Source organism: Schistocerca serialis, chromosome 1 (assembly GCF_023864345.2).
Source record: "Schistocerca serialis cubense isolate TAMUIC-IGC-003099 chromosome 1, iqSchSeri2.2, whole genome shotgun sequence".
NCBI lineage: Eukaryota > Metazoa > Arthropoda > Insecta > Orthoptera > Acrididae > Schistocerca > Schistocerca serialis.
Genome location: NC_064638.1, coordinates 202,373,651 through 202,394,245, shown reverse-complemented (window position 1 = coordinate 202,394,245; position 20,595 = coordinate 202,373,651). Strand labels below are relative to the sequence as shown.

Sequence of the window (20,595 nt, the reverse complement as noted above, 5' to 3'; positions counted from 1 at the left end):
TTAGTTTCCTTTTAAATTCTATATGTTGTCAGACTTTTGATGCTATTAGGTAAGTGACCAAAGACTTTTGTTGCAGCATAATTTACCCCCTTCTGAGCCAAAGTTAGATTTAACCTTGAGTAGTGAAGATCATCCATTCTCCTAGTGTTGTAGCCATGTACACTGCTATTATTTTTGAATTCGTTCGGATTGTTAATAACAAATTTCATAAGTGAATATATATATTGTGAGGCTACAGTGAAGATCTCTAGCTCTTTAAATAAGTGTCTGCAGGATGATCTTGGATGAGCTCCAGCAATTATTCTGATTGCACGTTTTTGTGCAATGAACACTCTTTTACTCAATGATGAGTTATCCCAGAATATGATGCCATACGAAAGCAGAGAATGAAAATAGGCGTGGTAAGCTAATTTACTGAGATGTATATCGCCAAAATTTGCAATGACCCTAATAGCATATGTAGCTGAACTAAAACGTTTCAGCAGATCCTCAGTGTGTTTTTTTCCAGTTCAACCCCTCATCAATGCATACATCTAGAAATTTTGAATATTCTACCTTAGCTACCGATTTCTCATCGAAGTCTATATTTATTAATGGTGTCCTTCCAGTTACTGTGTGGAACGGTATATACTGTGTTTTGTCAAAGTTTAATGAGAGCCCATTTGCAGAGAACCACTTAATGATTATCTGAAAAACATCATTTACAATTTCACCAGTTAATTCTCGTCTGTTGGGTGTGATAGCTTAAAGTACCACCTTTGCATCTTCGTGAATATGAATGGCAAGTCATTAATATATATTAAGAACAGCAGAGGACCGAAGACCGAACCTTGCTGCACCCCATTCTTGATTGTTCCCCAGTTTGAGAAATCACCAGTTTTTTGTATATTATGTGAACTGCTTATTTAAACTTTCTGCACTCTTCCAGTTAGGCATGATTTAAACCATTTGAGCCCTGTCCCATTCATACCACAGTACTTGAGCTTATCTAGAAGTATTCCATGATTTACACAATCAGAAGCCTTTGCTAGATCACAAAAAATCCCAAAGGGTGACGTCCAGTTACTCAGAGCATTTAATATTTCATTATTGAAAGTATATATAGAATTTTCCATTGAAAAACCCTTCTGGAAACCAAACTGACATTTTGTTAAAACTTTATTTTTACAAAGGTGTGAAGCTACTCTACAATACATTACTTTTTCAAGAATTTTGGATAAGGCAGTCAGAAGAGAGATTGGGCGGTAGTTGTTGACATCAGACATATCCCCTTTTTTATGCAGTGGTTTAATAATGGCATACTTCAGTCTATCTGGGAAAGTACCCTGCTTCAGAGAACTATTACATATGTGGCTAAGAATCCCACTTATTTCTTGGGAACAAGCTTTTATTATCCTGCTGGAAATGCCATCAATTCCATGTGAGCTTTTATTCTTGAGGGAGTTTATTATCTTCCTAATTTCAGGAGAGGTGGGTGGAATTTCAATTGTATCAAATGGTGTGGGTAAGGCATCTTCCATTAACTGCCTTGCTTTTTCTAATGAACATTTAGATCCTATTTTCTCTACAACATTTAAAAAATGATTATTCAAAATGTTTTCGACTTCTGGCTTGTTGTTTATCAAGTTTCCATTCGCTTTGATGGTGATGCTGTCATCCTGTACTCTTGGTTGCCCTGTCTCCCTTGTAATAATATTCCAAATTGTTTTGATTTTGTTATCAGAGGTATTAATCTCAGACACAATGCACATGCTTCTGGACTTTTTAATAACCTTTCTTAAGGTAGTACAGTAGTTTTTATAGTATTTGGCTGTTTCTGGGTCATTACTCTTTCTTGTTGTTAGATACAGTTCCCTTTTGTGGTTACAAGATATTTTTATTCCTTTAGTAAGCCAAGGTTTTTTGCATGGTTTCTTATAATTAGATTTAACTACTTTCTTGGGAAACAGTTTTCAAATTCTCTTACAAGTGTATCATGAAATAAGTCGTATTTTAAATTAGCATCGGGTTCATTGTACACCTCATCCCAGTCTAACTCCTGAGCTATGTCATATACTGTAACTAGCTGAGCATCATGATCAGAAAGGCCATTCTCAACAGGACAAGAATTTATGGTTTTAAACCGATCTTGGTCTATAAAAGTGTTATCTATCAATGTGCTGCTGTCCTTTACTACCCGAGTAGGAAAATTAATGACAGATGTCAAATTGAAAGAACCGAGCAAGACTTCCAAGTCATTCTTCCTATTACACTCTTTCAGTGAATCAACATTGAAGTCCCCACAAATAATAATTTGCTTTCCCCTATCTGACAGATAGCACAACAAGGCATCCAAGTTTTCCAGGAATAAATGAAAGTTTCCTGAAGGGGACCTATATACTGTTACAATTATAAAAGAGCCCTCCTTCAGTTTAACTTGACAGGCACATGCTTCTATATGTTGCTCTAGACAAAACTTTTTTGTATCTAAGCTTCCTACACAGTGATAACTTTTGACATATTTGGCAACTCCTCCTTTCACCTTATTCTTTATACTCATATGTGCAGCTAGTTTATAACCACTGAAATTTACCTTTTCCATATCAGACACAATGTGATGCTCAGACAGGCATAGTATATCTATTACACTATAAGATTCAATGTCACCTAAACAAACCAGGAGCTCATCTACCTTATTCTTCAATCCTGGGATATTTTGGTGAAAAATGGTAACATTATTTTTTACTTTACTTTCGTGAGAATATACTTTTTTCTTCAATCCACCAATATTTTGGTTAAATATGGTAACATTATTATTTACTTTCCTGTTGTGAGAATTTTGTGAGTTTTGGACCTCTTTAGCACCTGCCTGCCTGATCTTCTCATTGGACACTGATATTAGTCTAAAAAAGAGGTACATCCATGAGTACTAGTGTCCTCCCTTATAGATTTCGCTAACAACCCTGCCAGTTTTCCCTTCCCTTTTGTATTGAGGTGTAGGCCATGGCTTGTGAAATCCCCCCTATCAATAGCCTCGACAGGAACCAATCCAATGTCTGACAGAGTGGCCGCCCTGCGCAACTGATCCAACCCCATATTTACCCTCCTGACAGAGCAATTCAACTGGGGCTGATCATGCCGCACACAAGCAGGCACCAGTCCAACATTGGTATGGGTCGTTGCCGAGGCTATTTTCACCATGTCACACTCAATACTGTAGCACTGATCCCTATCAGTACTGTTTCCCACTACACCCACTATCATCACATTATCCTGCTTTGTGAAACCCTTGCACAAGGACCCTATATCCTGTACCACCTGCTAAGAGATACACTTGGCTTGACAAAGTTTGTGACCTGGTACCTGTCACCCAATTTTTCCTGCAAAATCTGGCCGACACCTCTTCCATGGGTGCTACCTAGCAATAGAAGTTTCCTCTTACTTTCTACTTTTTTTTGAAACAGTTTGTTTCCTAGTGAGATTCTGTTGCATCTTAGCTACTACTGCTTCTACTGGAGCCTCTTTGTTACTTAATTGTGGTAGCAAGGCAGATCTGTTGGTTGTGCCAGTTGGGAAACGGTAAGACACTGTCCTCTTTCTGTGGCCCCTGTTCCTAGCTACCACTTCCCACCGCTGTTTACCCTCCTCCCCCCTTAACCTCTTTATTTCCTCCCTCGCTCTGTCCAAATCAGCCTGAAGGGCTCTAATTTTCTCCTCCTGTTCACTTATAATCCTATCTCTTGAGCAGAATGGCAGAGTCTCGTTTGCTTCCCCAATTCCCACACTGCTACAACTACCCCAGTGAAACCACCTGTCACAACAGCTACACAAAACCCCTGAACTAACTTTCCTACTGCAGCTCACATACTTAGTATCCATGGTAGTTTGGAAATTAATTAAGAGATTTACTAAGTGATAATGATAATATATTAAATACAGATGCGAAAGGACACTAAATATGTTTTGGAAACTAATATGTAAGTAAACTATTACCAAATGCACTTCCCTAATTCCCATTATATCTAATTTCACCATACTCATTTCCATTTTAAATGGAACAAGACAGCTATTAATGATAGCAGAGGTTAGGTTTTAATTTCCCGTTGACTGTGAGGTCATGAGAAAAAGAGCACAAGATTAGAGTGGGGGCACAATCGGGAGTCAAACTACAATGTCCATCTTAAGGAACTATGCATACACTGTGTCTCCTACTGAATCAAGGCATCTGGCCTACGTCACTCAATAGCTTAATGGAGAAAGTCACAAGAGTTTCAAGTAGACATTTTTTTGAATCTCTTTATCACAATGAATAACTAGTAACTTGACAGAATATGTTTAATTAAACAAAACATACAGAAATGTCTTGAAAAGGCATCCAACATTCCAAATTCTCATCCATAGAATGCCAGTCTTATTTTTTCTAATGATGACATTCTTCTGAGTAGCATTCATCCAGTGGTGTGGAATGTGGACTATTTTTCATCTGGAATATTTTACCCAATGGGATGCCATCATCATTAAGCCATGCAGTTAAGTGGCATGCCCTCAGGAAAAAGTCAGAGCTGTAGTGTACTTCCTTTGACCTTTGTAACCATGTGTGGTTTGAAGAATGCAATACAGAGTTGCACATTTTAGTGATGTACCATTTGCATGTTCAGGAGGATATTTGAAAGATGGGCCTCCACAGCATCCTGGACAGTGCTGTCCCAAATTGATGTAGGCTGTGCTGCAGTATTTGTTTTATTCTACTGCACAGCATGTTTACATGCAAGTATGAGGTGTGATCAAAAAGTAACATTTTTACAATTTCTTTTTATGTTGTTGGTACACTTGTTTCAGATATATTTTTGCATTTCATCTGTTGACTATTTAGTTTATTGTTGGCAGTCCAAAAGGTTACACGTGCATTCAAGTGCTTGTAGCGACGCTCCTGCGCGCTAATTCAAGCTCGCCGGTGTGTGTGTGTTTGTGTGCTGTGCGCGTGTGTCAGTGCAGTGCTGTGCGGTCGTAATTACTTTACACGACGTCAGTGTAGTTCCGCGCTCAGCCTCTAGAGGCGCTGTGTTTTCTAGCTTTTATATACGTTCTGTTTATTATTATTATTATTATTATTCCTTGTTTTTTGAGTTAGTGAGTAGTTCCGTGCCTCCTGACTTGTGTGGACGAGTACTGTTTCCTCTCCTAACTATGGAAGTTTCCGAGGATTAAGGATCCTCTGTATAGGCCGGAAGCAAATTTTATAGCTCCGATCTGTCCATGCATGCCGGGCGTCGTCAGGCATGCGCCCGCAATAAAGATATTGTTGCTCAACTGAAGGTCTTCATTCTTCTGAATCACGTTAAGCAAAGGTCGGACAGCCACCAGTTTAGCTGAACCCGACAAGTGGTAACCCCGACGTGATTCAAGCAGAGACCGACATGATTCAAGCAGAGACCGACGTGATTAAGAAGAAGCAGCCGTGAGCTACGTAAGTAACGAGCACATAATGACCGAACAGCAGGCCATCTCCAGGATTGCAGTCTGTTTGCCGCCGTTCTGGCCCGACAACCCGGTACTCTGGTTCGCGCAGGCAGAGGCAAGTTTTAGCTGCGCTGGAATAACGGTTGAAGCAACTAAATTTGTGCTGATTGTGAGCCAACTTGACCAACGTTATGCAGCCGAGGTGCAGGACATAATCACAGCACCGCCCGAGGCTGGAGCTTATGCCAGGCTAAAATCAGAGTTGATTCGACGGGTGGCCGCGTCGCAAGAGGACGGGATACGTCAGGTTCTGACACAGGAAGAAATTGGCGACAGGAAGCCTTCTCAATACCTGCGACATCTACGCAGCAAAGTTGACACCGTTACTGTGCCAGACAGTCTGCTCAGAATGCTGTGGAGCAGTAGGTTGCCGCCGCAAATAAAAGCCATAATCGCCTCACAAACGGACATGCCGCTGGATGACGTGGCGCAGCTAGCAGACCGGATTCAGGAGGCGATCACACCGGCTCCAGTCAGCGCAGTCGCGGCGTTGGACAACAGTGCAAACAGTACCGTGTCTGTAGCACGAGCCGACCATGATTCTCCCGCTGCCAAGGTTGAGCTTTTGTGCGCCCAGGTCAGTGCGCTGCTGGCACGTGACGACGACAATAATAGAAGAAGCCGATACAGACGGCGGCGTTCGAGAATCAGATCTTCCGGCGGTACTACCACTCCGCAAGGCGAGGTACCGTTGTGCTGGTACCACCGACGATTCGGCGATCAGGCAAGGAAGTGCACATCGCCATGCTCGCACCCAAACGCCACCGGCGGTCGACAATAGGCGCAACCGACTGCCAGTTATCCTCCAAGCGCCTGTTCGTTACCGATAGGAGTTCCAGCGTTAAGTTTTTAATAGACACTGGGTCGGACCTGAGTATCATACCTCGAACAGCCATACATCGTTGCCGGCCGCCAACTGCCTTCCGTCTGACGGCTGCCAACAATTCTTCCATCGCAACATATGGCACACAGACGATGGAGCTTAATCTCGGCCTACGTCGCGCGTACGAGTGGAATTTTACAGTGGCTGACGTCACGGAGGCGATCGTCGGGGCTGATCTCCTCGTGAACTACCACCTGCTGCCGGACGTTGCAAACGCACGCTTGGTAGACAGCGTCACTGGCTTAGCAGTCACGGGGTTCCGTCGCAACACCGCAACGCACAGTGCCAAGTTGGTCCATGCTACGGAGGGTGAGTACACTGAATTACTGCTTAACTATCCGAACTTGACCAGGCCGCCCGGCGCTCCCAGGTTCATACCACATGACACGGTGCATCACATTCAAACGACTGATGGTCCCCCAGTAGCATGCCGACCTAGGCGTCTCACTCTGGACCGATTGAAGATAGCGAAGGCAGAATTTGACGCCATGATTCGCGAGGGCATAATGCGGCCATCTAAGAACCTGTGGTCCTCCGCATTACATCTTGTTCCGAAGAAGGGTGGAGCTTGGCGCCCATGCGGTGACTACCGTGCGCTTAACGCGCGAACAGTGCCGGACAGATATCCCGTTCCGTTGCTGAGGGATTATAATCACGCTTTACATGGTGCCACGGTGTTCACAGTTCTGGACTGCGCTAAAGCGTATACACAGATTCCGGTGGCCAATGACGACATTCCAAAGACTGCAATAATAACGCCTTTCGGTTTATTTGAAAGCAAATTTATGACTTTCGGTTTACGCAATGCCACTCAGACCTGGCAAAGGTTTATAGACTCGGTTCTCCAGGGGCTGCCGTTCTGTTTCGCCTACCTGGACGATGTGTTAGTGTTCTCTGCTGACCGCGATCAACACCGACAACATCTGCGAGAGATTTTCGAGCGATTGGAGCGTTACGGTGTCGTCTTGAACGTGGACAAGTGTGTTTTTGGGCAGTCAGAGGTGACATTTCTTGGCCATAAGATTTCTGCTGAAGGCTCTCTTCCTCTGTCTGAGAAGGTGGACGCTATCTTGCAGCTACCCCGACCAACTACGATCAAAGAATTACGTCGTTTTTTGGGGATGCTCAATTATTATCGACGACACCTTCCTCACGCTGCGGAGCTACAGGAACCTTTGACGGCGGCATTATCAGGCCCTAAAGTAAATAGCAAGTCTCTGATACAGTGGACAGAGGACATGTGTTCTGCGTTCGAGGCAACAAAGAGGAGCATGGCCGACGCGGCACTTCTCGCACACCCACGGCTCGACGCGCCATTAGCAATTGTCATAGATGCGAGCCAGACTAAATAGCAAGTCTCTGATACATTGGACAGAGGACATGTGTTCTGCGTTCGAGGCAACAAAGAGGAGCATGGCCAACGCGGCGCTTCTCGCACACCCACGGCTCGACGCGCCATTAGCAATTGTCGTAGATGCGAGCCAGACGGCTATCGGTGCCGCGTTACAACAATGGTCCGACAACGCATGGCAGCCACTGGCGTATTATTCCCACAAGCTTTCGCCTGCACAGAGAAAATGGAGCACATATGACCGTGAGCTCCTGGCAGTATACCAGGCAGTGAAATATTTCCGCCCCCAAGTGGAAGCGCGAACTTTCACGATATATACAGACCACAAGCCACTCACGTTCGCCTTCCGTCGGAATAGTGTCAACTGCTCTCCCCGTCAATTTCATCACCTTGAGTTCGTGGCCCAGTTTACTACCGACATTAGACATATTTCTGGGATCGACAACATTGTTGCGGATTGCCTTTCACGGATCAGCAGTGTTTCCAGTACCATAGACTTTCCTGCACTGGCACAGGCACAGAGAGACGACGAAGAACTCCTTGCCTATGTTAAAGACACGGCTTCCGCATTGCAACTGAAACTCGTTGATGTTCCGGGGGAAGATACACAGCTATACTGTGACGTTTCTCGTGGCCGACCTCGTCCCTTTCTGACGTCGGCTTTTAGAAGACAAGCCTTTGATATAGTACATGGATTGTGCCATCCCGGGGTACGCCCGACATTCTGCCTAGTATCGCAACGTTTCGTGTGGCCAGGCATGCAAAAAGACTGCCCCGAGTGGGTCCAATCTTGTCTTCAGTGCCAACGCTGCAAGATTAACCGCCATGTCCACGCACCGATCGGCGATTTTCCGGATACCACCGCCCACTTTGCACACGTTCATTTAGATGTAGTCGGACCACTTCCACCTTCGAACGGGCAAAGATATCTGTTTACAATGATCGACCGTTTTACACGTTGGCCAGAGGCAGTGCCGGTGGATAATATCACAGCAGACACATTAGCTTCCGTTTTTGCAATGACTTGGTTGGCAAGATTTGGATGCCCACTACATATTACCACTGACCGTGGACGGCAATTTGAATCAGACCTGTTCTCACAGCTGGCCAAGTTTTGTGGTTACACCCACCATAAGACCACAAGTTATCACCCAGCAAGCAACGGAATGATCGAACGCTGGCACCGTTGTTTGAAGGCCGCGCTGATGTGCCACGAAGAAACCTGGACAACCGCACTACCAGTGGTCTTCTTAGGCTTACGGACGACTTTCAAACCAGACCTGGGGTCGTCAGCGGCAGAACTGGTTTATGGAGAAACACTGCGCCTTCCTGGTGACTTTGTAGACGCTGATGCCACAGAGACAGTTGCTACTGGCCAGCCGGATTTCTTGCGACGATTGAGGGACCATGTATCAAAGATTCGCCCTCCGAAAGCCACACGTCATGGCAAGCCGCCCACTTTCGTGCACCAGGACCTGGAACAATGTTGTCACGTCATGCTCCGCACTGAGGGCGTTAAACCGCCTCTACAAGCTCCTTATTCTGGTCCATATGAAGTGCTACGGCGCAGTGCCCACACCATGGATATCCTAGTGAACGGCAAAACCACGACTGTTGCGTTGAATCGGGTTAAACCTGCGTATGTTTTTCCTGACACCCCACTAGTGGCACCTCTTCGTAGGCATCTATCTACCGCTGTTCCAGACACTGACGCCACATCTCCGGCGCTGGCTCTTCAACATCCGCCGACCAACGCAGCACAACATCTGCCTCCTGACATTGTTCCTCCTCCTCCGACAAGGACGACCCGTTCTGGACGTCGGGTGCACTTTCCGGCGCGGTATCTCGACGCCAACGCTCCGCTTCCGCCCGGGGGGCTGATGTAGCGACGCTCCCGCGCGCTAATTCAAGCTCGCCGGTGTGTGTGTGTTTGTGTGCTGTGCGCGTGTGTCAGTGCAGTGCTGTGCGGTCGTAATTACTGTACACGACGTCAGTGTAGTTCCGCGCTCAGCCTCTAGAGGCGCTGTGTTTTCTAGCTTTTATATACATTCTGTTTATTATTATTATTATGCCTTGATTTTTAGTTAGTGAGTAGTTCCGTGCCTCCTGACTTGTGTGGACGAGTACTGTTTCCTCTCCTAACTACGGAAGTTTCCGAGGATTAAGGATCCTCTGTATAGGCCGGAAGCAAATTTTATATCTCCGATCTGTCCATGCATGCCGGGCGTCGTCAGGTATGCGCCCGCAATAAAGATATTGTTGCTCAACTGAAGGTCTTCATTCTTATGAATCATGTTAAGCAAAGGTCGGACAGCCACCAGTTTAGCTGAACCCGACATGCTTGTTGAATTTTTATTTTTGCAAAAGATGGATCAAAGCATTGCATTAAATTTGGCTTGAAAAATGAAATAAAGTGCAGCACCACATTCGAAATGATGACTGTGTTTTTTGGTGAATCTCATGTGAGTAAGTTTGTTTGGCAGTGAAAAGTGTAGCAAAAAGTTTATTCCAAAATTTTTGAATTTCAATATAAAATGATATGTAGACATTGGTCAGGGATTGATGAGTGAAGTTGACAATGATCCACAACTACTAAAAAAGTTGTAACAGGTGAGAAAACATGCATGTATGAATATGACAACGAAATCAAGGCCCAATCGTCCCAATGCAGACTGCCTATAGAGCAGATACTGAAAAAAATTTGACTAGTTTAGTCACTCACTGTTTTCTTCGATTACAGTGGGATAGTGAATCATGAGTCGTATGGTCAGTAAGGAAACATACCTGGGAATTATGTGCTGTTTGCATCTAGCAATCTGGAAAAAACTACAAGAATTGTGACAAAACTATTCATAAAAATTGCATCATGATAATGCTTTCAATCACACCTCAATGCTTGTTCATGATTTTTTGACAATAAAAAGAACCATTACGTTGCCTCAGCCACCATATTTGCCAGACATGGCATCCTGTGACTTCCTTCTGTTACCAGGGTTGAAGAGAACCATGAAATGACATTGTATTGCCACCATTGATGAGATAAAAACAGAATCACTGAAGGAGCTGAACATCATAACGAAAAGTGAGTTCCAGAAGTGCTCCCAGGTTTGGAAAAAGTGCTGGCACAAGTATATTATATCTGATGGGGATTACTTTGAATGGAACGAAGTTGATGAATAAATAAATATTGTTTAAGAAAAACAAAAATTTCTGTTACTTTTGATCACACTTTGTATGTGTTCAGTAACGGTGACTTGGGCTGAACAGCCTGATGTAGTGCATGTATTCATATAGTCTGTCTTCCACCATTCTTATTGTCTGACCAATGTCATAGTCCAGTCACATTTATGTGACCACCACCTATGTTCGACATCGACATGAGCCCTAGCATTGGAGGGCATATAAAGTGTGTCAGAAGGGCATGGAATACAGCATAATCATTGTCATAATGTGGAAATGGTGTTAATTATCTGATGTCCAATAAGGGAATGATTATCAGTTTTCGGGCAATAATGGCAGCATTTTCGAAATGGCTAAGTTTCTAAACTGTTTGTGTGTCGCTTGATTAAAGTATACCTTGCATGGCACACTATCCAAAATTGGCGCCGAGGTAACTGTGGTGCACCACAGGTCATAGATGATGGGAGTGAACGATGGCTGCGGTGATGTGTACGGGCAAATAAATGTGCAACAGTTGAGCAACTGATCGCCCTGGTAAACCAAGAGGCTACTAAAAGTGTCCCCTCAATGACTATTCAGCGAACTTTGCTGCTTATGTGCCTCTGCAGCAGGTGGATGGTTCATGCACCCCTGCATACCAGTACTGCAATAGGACATCCACTAAGTGGCAACAGGTGTCTTTTTCAAATGAACCATGTTTTATGTTTCATCACACATATGGTCATTGGCATGTACAGTGTAAAACACCTGAAAGCAGACACCCTGCAACAAATTTCAGAAGGGTCAGGCTGGAGGAGGGAGTGTTGTGTGTTGGGAATGTTTCTGTGTCATTCCCTGGGTGATCTTGTCATTCTGGAACACATAGTGGATGAACACAAGTTTGCATCTATCATTAGGGGCCATGTCCATCGCTACATGCAGTTTGTTTTTCCTCTGATGATGGCATCTATCAGCAAAACAGTGCAATGTGTCACACAGCTCACTTTGTACATGTGTGGTCCAAAGAGCATCAAGATGAGTTTACCATATTTACCATACTGCCCTGGCCACTGAACTCCCCCTGATTTAAATCCAGTTGAGAATCTGTGGGACCACCTCTGTAGAGCTGTTCGTGCTTTGTATCCTCAACTGAGAAATGTAGCATTGCTGGCCATGGCACTGCAGTCAGCATGTCTCCACATCGTTGTTGGTATCTTTGAGAATCTTATTGACATAATACCTGCGTGTCTCACAGTCCTCCGTGCTGCAAACCGCAAGTTATTCTGGCTATTGACAGGTGGTCACATTAATGTGACTGGTCAGTGTATTTCTTTCCAGTCACACAAGATGCAAGCTCCTCCTCGTTTACTGTGTAATTTATGTGTTCTTTCATTAAATGCAGTTGATTTAATTTTATTTCTATTTTGTTCTTGCCAATTCAGTGTCCTATGTGTTGAAGGTTGTTCAGGGCTAGTTCTACTAATGTGTGACATCTGCCACTTCTTGTATCATAACTGCAGTTTTCCACCAAAGAACTGTTTTTATTTCACTGTCACATGTTCATATTAAAATTTCTCATTATTATCATCTTTTAATATTTGCTATCATTATTGACTTCTGTAACTATTTGTAGAGGTTTTTTATTGGTTGTCAGAATGTGAATACATAGTCTTTGTTTTCTTTGCTGCCCTTCTGATAAATGTAATACATCTTTTTGGTTGTATTTATATTTTTTTTTCAGCTTCACTAATCTGTCTCTGGATACTAAATTTCTGCAATTTATTATCTGTAAAGAGATAAGTAGCTAGATGTGCCGTGTGATCTGAAGTCATTGCCAGAGCTCCACTTAACAACTCCCAGTATCCTTTTGCCCAGTCTAAATACCAATGTTCCAGAAATGTGTACATGGCTTCGGGATCTTGAACAACGCTGTTGATGATTCAGTAGCCTGGCAGTGCAAGGCCCATCTTGTTCAGTGAGGCTTGTGAGCAGTGCCAAACCTTAGCAAAGCTACACTCATAGCAGTCACAGTTTTGGTCTATGCACTTCTAAGTTTCAGAGCCTGGTATCAACATGACCCGTTTTTGTGCTATAATCTGTTCATCATAAGAATAAACCTGATGTAAACATTGCACTATGTATTCTTCCGCATTTGCTATAACCTCATTGGATTTCCGTTTCACATGAAACTGCAGCCAAACTGCCTCGAGTATTGTCAGGTACGATAACAAGGGTACATTTTGTGCTGTGCGTTACGCGCACATTGACTTAGCGATAATACGGGACCACGGCTTTACTGGCGAATTTTTAACTTGGACAGCACTGGCCCGTCAGCTGGTCCAGATAGCCTGCAGTGACGTGGTCAGCTGCAGTTAACAAGGAACAAGAGACAAGCAGGGGTGCAATACAGCTTCGAATGCCATTTAATTTTTGAGCAGAATGAAATAATACACTGCTTTTTGTGGTTTTAGGGCACACAACTTCAATGGTCATTAGCGCCCATATAATACACTGCAAATCTCCCACAATACGCTCCTTAGACAACTAGACAAAAACAGCAACACATTATTGTTTTTAGCTAACCTATTATTGTAATTAAAAACAAGAATATTGAAAATTCCTGACTTAACCACCGGGTAATTTTTCTGCATAAGCTGTGTGTAACGTAAGAGAATATTGAAGCAATTCACCATATAGTTAAATATTGAAGCCACTGAAGGTATTACTTACGGTCAGTTGTCTGGTAATCTATTAGCTCCTCCCGTATCCGAATCCAAGAAATACTTTTCAGTTCTGCAAGTGTCATCTGCTACGTTGATAACTAACCTATCAACATCAGAATCCATGAAGCCAACTTGGCGCAACATTTTCTCATCTTTTATGACGAGCTGTTCTATATCCCACCAGCGTTCGGCAGTGATGTTTGAAAAAGCTGTGTGCGTTAGTTCCAGTACGTCTGGCAACTTAACAGTCTTGGTATTTCTTGGGCAAAATCACATAAATTGGCTCCAAATCAGTTCTGCTGGGTTCAAATTGTAATGGTACTGTGGAAAATGTAAAAATGCAGCATTTGTGAAAATGATTGTTTTTCATGTTTCTATGATACTTATCTATCTCTGTGGTATAAAACGATAGACATAGTCCAATTAAAGAGGATTTGGTTTTTCATTTTTGTCTTAAAAAATTAAATTGTTATGTTTTCTTAATTTGAACAACTTTTATGAACAGTCTTTCAAAAAACATCGGTAATTAAGAAATTGTATCTGAAATGGCAACAGGAATTTCATGTCCAATATGTAATTAGAAATAAGAAAACGTGCATTATTCATAAAAAATGAAGATGAGTTTTATAATTAAGAGATGTAGGTATTTCAAATTGGACGAGAAAAAAATGATACTGGGGATATTGGAACCAACGCACGAATAACAGAATTTGTTTACATTCAATGATGGTACCGACTGTGCTACATGTTCTATGCATGTTTATTTAATAACTGCGGTATATAGAGCACCGGGAAAACTTCAGAGCCGATTATCTCAGTAAATTTATGAAAAACATTAAGAACATCCTATTTCTCAGTACTTTTTAACCGTGTTCCACGCATGTGGTTCACTACGGAAGCCATTTTTATACTGCGCATTAACAGCGCGACAATCAGAGTACAGCGTTGCAGAGGCTGGGACTGTACACAATTTTTGAAATAAAATCTACGTAACTAAAGCATGATTAAGAAAAATATTGGCGGCTGTTAATACATTTGAATAACTTAAACTTTCATTTAACATAACTTAGTAATAAGATATCTAATATATAAGTAGGACCTACTTCCAAGAGCATAACAACACCAGTGCACATGTGCTACGGCTTCTGACCAATCATCGCGTTTGTGTTTGTTTACATCGGGTTTATTCTTATGATGAACGGATTATAGTTACAGGCAACCATTGACCTCAGATCTCATCTGTATTTTTCCTCCATAAAGTGACCCATAAAAGCTGTTATCTTATGGGTGCCAACAGCTTCAGAGTGTAAACATCTGTATTTTGTATTTGGATCTATCATGGTTAGTTCTCTTAATCTTCATTACAATATAATTTAGGACTCTCTTCCAGCATTTAGTAATTACATTTTGCAGCCAGAGTGTATTTTCCAAGTATTGGATGACTCTTTGATGTTCACTCATGGAGAGTGAAATGAGATGACAGAACAACAGTGGTTTGTTCAGTTAACTCCTTTATTCCAGCCCTTGTCTGTAGTACATGAGAAACAGCTTGGTGGAGGCATCCAGTTGCCTCTCATGCAGAACAATAGGCATCTGGCATTGCTGACACTGTAGAGAGCGGAGCTGAATGTTGCGTAACTCGAATGCTGCTGTCAGCAACATCTCTGGATGTGACCATGATGACAGCGCAGCTGACGGTGCCCGTGACCTTCTTCCAGCAAGTGGGTGGCTCTCTGCTCCGTGGGCAGCTCTCTCATGAGTGAGGGCATGTGCCCTGTCCTGTGGTGGAACAGCAGACCCCCATAATGCATTCTGGAATGTCACTCTGGGTGTCACAAGCTTATGGTGTAGCGTGTGATACTGAGATGAGAATATGTTAGTACACGAGTGGCTGAGCACGTTCCATGGTAGCAAGTGAGGAAAGGCTTCCGTCCTTCTACAGCATTGGCAGTTGTTATACTGCACCCAGCTGGCACAGCTTCGCAATGCTTGTCGGCCATGTTTTGCTTCATCATGCATCATGCATAATGCTCTTGCGTGCCTGCTGCTGACGCTGCTGCAACTCACTTTCACTCTGGAATATTTTTTGACCGAATAAGGTCGATACGCTACAAAGGAATGTAATGAACTTCATGCTCCTTCAATGAGTGTCATGTAGAATGCACCATGTGACCTCAGAATGATGGAATGTTTATTCCATACAATGAGCATCAACAGAACTTCTTAGTATTGTGCATTGGTATCTGGAACTGCCACTCAGGAAACTGGTATAAGATATTATGTAGGAACCAGAAAATCGTCCACACTTTACTGGACAGAAAACACTAATAATGCATGGCTACCACTATGTCATGGTGAAGGAACTGGTGAAAGAAAAGTGGCATATTGTGAATGGTTATATAATTACTGATGTTAAGCAGTTATTTGCTTGTTATATGGACCATATCTATGACATTTCACTGGTACATGGATCTTGTCAAGAAGCTCTTGAATGAGATATAAATTTGATGTGAAAATAAAGATACACATTGAGCATTTACGCTACTGCACTGTACATTAATTTCAGATTCAGTAACGAAACCACACTCACATAGAATATTGTTTGTTCATAAATTCAACTATGGAGTAGGAACTGTCAACCAGAAAATATTTCAGTTTGAAATATGATGCTACAGAAGAATGCTGAAGATTAGATGGGTAGACCACGTACCTGATGAGGGGGTAGACCACGTACCTGATGAGGAGGTACTGAATAGAATTGGAGAGAAGAGTACTGTGTGGCACAACTTGACTAGAGGAAGGCATCGGTTGGTAGGACACATTCTGAGGCATCAAGGGACCACCAATTTAGTACTGAAGGGAAGCATGGGGGGGTAAAAATCACAGAGGGAGACTAAGAGGTGAATACAGTAAGCAGATTCAAAGGAACATAGGGTGCAGTAGTTACTTGTAGATGAAGAGGCTGGCACACGATAGCGTAGCATGAAGAGCTGCATCAAACCAGTCTTTGGACTGAAGACAACAACAGCAACAACAACAACATTATCTGTCGGTTCCTTTGTTGTCCAAAGGAGGTTTTTAAACATTTTTATGTCTGCATACCTTTCTTCCTTCACTGTGTAAGGTATTGCAGATGGTATGGTGGGTTCACAAATGAAACAGTTGAATTTGTTTGCTTATGTTAGTTATCAGTGCATTCACTTGAATGCCCAGCAGTCCACCATTCCTTCCAAAGAACTGCTTCTTAGTCAGAAGGCCAGTGTTGGGAGCACAGTTTTCATTGCATGTTATTTGCCCAGCGTTTTTTGACAAATCACTGATGCTAAATGTATTATTGCTGATTTTGTATACAGTCATCATTCAGCTGAATGATTGTGTTCGTGAGAGATAAGACTAGTAAGACAGGATATGATGACACACATTCACATACAGCAGATGATGGAGATAATGTCCAACACATCTAACAAGTGGAGTATAGGAATGTCAGCCAATCTGTTACGAGGGCTGTTCAGTTAAGAATGATCATAATTTTTTTTGACAATATACCTTTACTCATCCTCATAATTTTGATGATCCTTCTCAAAGTAGTCTCCCACAAATGTGATGCGCTTGTCCCAGCATTGCTGCCAATCTTCAAATACATGCTGGAAACCATTTTTTGAGAGGTCCTTCAAAATCGCCTCCGCAGCCTTCACCACTGCTTCTGATGTTTGATAATGCCTCCCATGACATTTCTTCATGTTAGGGAATATAAAAAAGTCACGTGGGGCTAAGTCTGGACTATAGGGAGGGTGAGGGATGCACTTCACATTGAGTTTTGCAACATTGACAATGTGCGGCCATGCATTATCGTGGTGCAGCATCCAGTCTGCTTCATAGAAATGTGGTCTTTTGCACCTGTTATGGACTTGCAATCTTTTCAGGACATCCCTGTAGTTTTGGCCAGTTGCTGCTGTGTGAGCAGGTACAACATGCTGATAAACCATTCCATGAATATCAAAGAATATGACCATAACTTTCCCAGCAGAAGCAACCACTTTTGCTTTTTTGGGGTTTGGTGATGAAGGGGATTTCCACACTGAGTTTTGCTGTTTGCTCTCAGGATCAAAATGATGTAGCCAAGTTTCATCAGCAGTGATTACATTTGAAAGAAACTCCGGATGTTCCTCTAACATCAACTTTAACTGCATGCAGACCTGCATGCGAATGTCATTTTGTTCAGGAATCAACAGCCTTGGAACCCATCGCGCACAAACACATGTCAAGTGTAATTTTTCTGTCACCAATGTGTGGGTGGCACCCAATGAAATGTTCATTGTTTCAGAAAGTGATCTTAAGGTAATTTGTCGATCCTCTCTCACAATGACAGCAGTAGTGTTGATGTTTTCTTTCGTAAGAGTGGTACTGGATCACCGGTTCCACCATCCTTTGAAATTGATTGTTTCCCCTCTTTAAACATTTTAAACCACTTTCAGTCTGTGCTGTAGGGAAGAACAGACTCTCCATAGGGCTTCTGTAACATTGTATGGGCCTCAGCTGAAGATTTGTTGAGACGAAAGCAGAATTTCAAAGCCACATATTGTTCTTTGCATGTTACCTCCATTCCAGCAGTAGGCTATACTGAACATGTCTGACCTTGCCTGCCTCTCACAGGCAGGAACCAGGAGTCCCAACAATGAAACTACTACAGTGTGTTTGTTGCACATTAAGATAACAGAATATCATAAGATTAAATTTTAACACGAGAAATTATGACCATAAAAGAATTATGATCATTCTTTATTGAACTGTCTTCATACTTCTCAGTAGTAACATGTAGTGCCATACTGTTCAGTGGTTGTTAAAATTGGGTTGCCACTTGTAACAGTTCAAGTGGTACATTACTTGCTGAGGCATTAAGGTATGTGTTGTCTCCATCTGCTTTTGTTGCTCTTGAGTATTATCATTTATGCACAAGTTGATACCAGTTATTGTTAGCTCTTCTACAAAAGAAATTTCAGCTGTCAAAAAATACCTTTCCCGTAATTTTATTTTCAAATATCACTTTAAACACATTAAATAACCAGTTGATTGGACCATGAGAAATAGTTTGATAATTTATGTAATTTTCTCAGGCCGTAAGAGGAAGAAACAGCATCAGTTACAACCAGTAGATGAAAAATTTTTAGCAGAACTAACTGTTCCACTCAAAGCACCACCACAGGGAATTGCCGTCTCTCCAAGATTTTCCCCTAATTCGCATCCACCGACTGTTGCCATGCCACCAGATGTTATGCAGACTCTAAAGGTTCCACAGATGGTAAGTTCATCAGTGTACAAGAAGCTACACTATTGCCCTTTACATTGTGCGATATAATATTTTATACTCTTAGTAACTTTAGTAACGTGATGGAGAAACAAATGAAGAATAAGAATCTTCAGTCTACTGGATAATGTTCTTGTTTCATACTTTTATGTATATGTCTTCTTGCCACTCGTTAAAAATCAATGAATGATGTTAACTGAGTTGCAGGTATGTCTTGCAGGTCTAACAAAAGACCATAACTGTTGTACATTGTTCAATATCTGACTATAGAATAGGATCAGGTGTGTTGTACTTCTGGAATTGTATTTGTTGCTGTTGACAGATACTTGATGACCAGGGTACAGATGCACCTGTGGAACAGATCTGTGAGCAGTTGACAAAAATTTTTGCTGCGGAGGAGCTGCTTGTGAGTGATTCTCAGAAGACTGAACAGTAAGTGCTATTATAAATATTTCAGTTAAAGAGAATTGAATTTTAAAGTTCAGTATTCTTATATTTATCACAAATATATCTCTGTTAAAACTATGCTACTGTTTGTCTAAGTCATTCTTAGCAAATTAAATGATATTTGATGTAATTTTGCACACGCATTGAATGTGAGACAGTGTGGTTGAATTTGCTTTTTAACACTACAGACCATTTCATTGGATAGCTATTCTGTCATTGGCAGATGGTAGCCGTAAGCCAGGTTACTGATTGATGGTGATGTAGTGATCATTTATAATTATATCGGAGGGAAACTTCTTTTTGAAGTAACTGTAAAATTACAAAGAGCAGAATAGCTGGTCAACAAGATGCAAAATTCCAGTACTGCTGATAGACTCATTTACAAGTGAAAAAACTGTTGCTAGCTTTTGAAACAGTGATGAAACAAAAACGAAAGAAGGGGAGGTGTCAGAGAGAGGAGGAGGTTGAAGATCACCAAACAAAGGAAAAAAATTGCTTGCTAGACATCGAAAAAGAGATCTCTGAGGACTTGGGGGGGAGGGGGGGGGGGGGGGACATGTAAGTGGGAACTCGTGCTCTGAGGATTCCGTACCAACTTAATTATGTACACTCCTGGAAATTGAAATAAGAACACCGTGAATTCATCGTCCCAGGAAGGGGAAACTTTATTGACACATTCCTGGGGTCAGATACATCACATGATCACACTGACAGAACCACAGGCTCATAGACACAGGCAACAGAGCATGCACAATGTCGGCACTAGTACAGTGTATATCCACCTTTCGCAGCAATGCAGGCTGCTTTCTCCCATGGAGACGATCGTAGAGATGCTGGATGTAGTCCTATGGAACGGCTTGCCATGCCATTTCCACCTGGCGCCTCAGTTGGACCAGTGTTCGTGCTGGACGTGCAGACCGCGTGAGACGACGCTTCATCCAGTCCCAAACATGCTCAATGGGGGACAGATCCGGAGATCTTGCTGGCCAGGGTAGTTGACTTACACCTTCTAGAGCACGTTGGGTGGCACGGGATACATGCGGACATGCATTGTCCTGTTGGAACAGCAAGTTCCCTTGCCGGTCTAGGAATGGTAGAATGATGGGTTCGATGACGGTTTGGATGTTGTTGTTGTGGTCTTCAGTCCTGAGATTGGTTTGATGCAGCTCTCCATGCTACTCTATCCTGTGCAAGCTTCTTCATCTCCCAGTACCTACTGCAACCTACA

General features: G+C 42.6%; 1 protein-coding gene across 3 annotated transcripts in view; it reads left to right on the top strand.

Annotated features, from left to right (window-relative positions):
- The window catches only part of LOC126465494 (meiotic recombination protein REC8 homolog), a 412,324-nt gene that overhangs the window by 67,115 nt on the left and 324,614 nt on the right, over nt 1-20,595 (top strand). For all 3 annotated transcript variants that reach the window (XR_007585976.1, XR_007585977.1, XM_050096310.1), the window contains 2 exons: nt 18,730-18,914; nt 19,243-19,352. Coding sequence is in view for 1 of the 3 variants with exons in the window: in XM_050096310.1 (XP_049952267.1) it covers nt 18,730-18,914; nt 19,243-19,352 (295 nt within the window). In the remaining 2 variants the exon portion in view is untranslated. The remainder of the gene's footprint in view (nt 1-18,729; nt 18,915-19,242; nt 19,353-20,595) is intronic.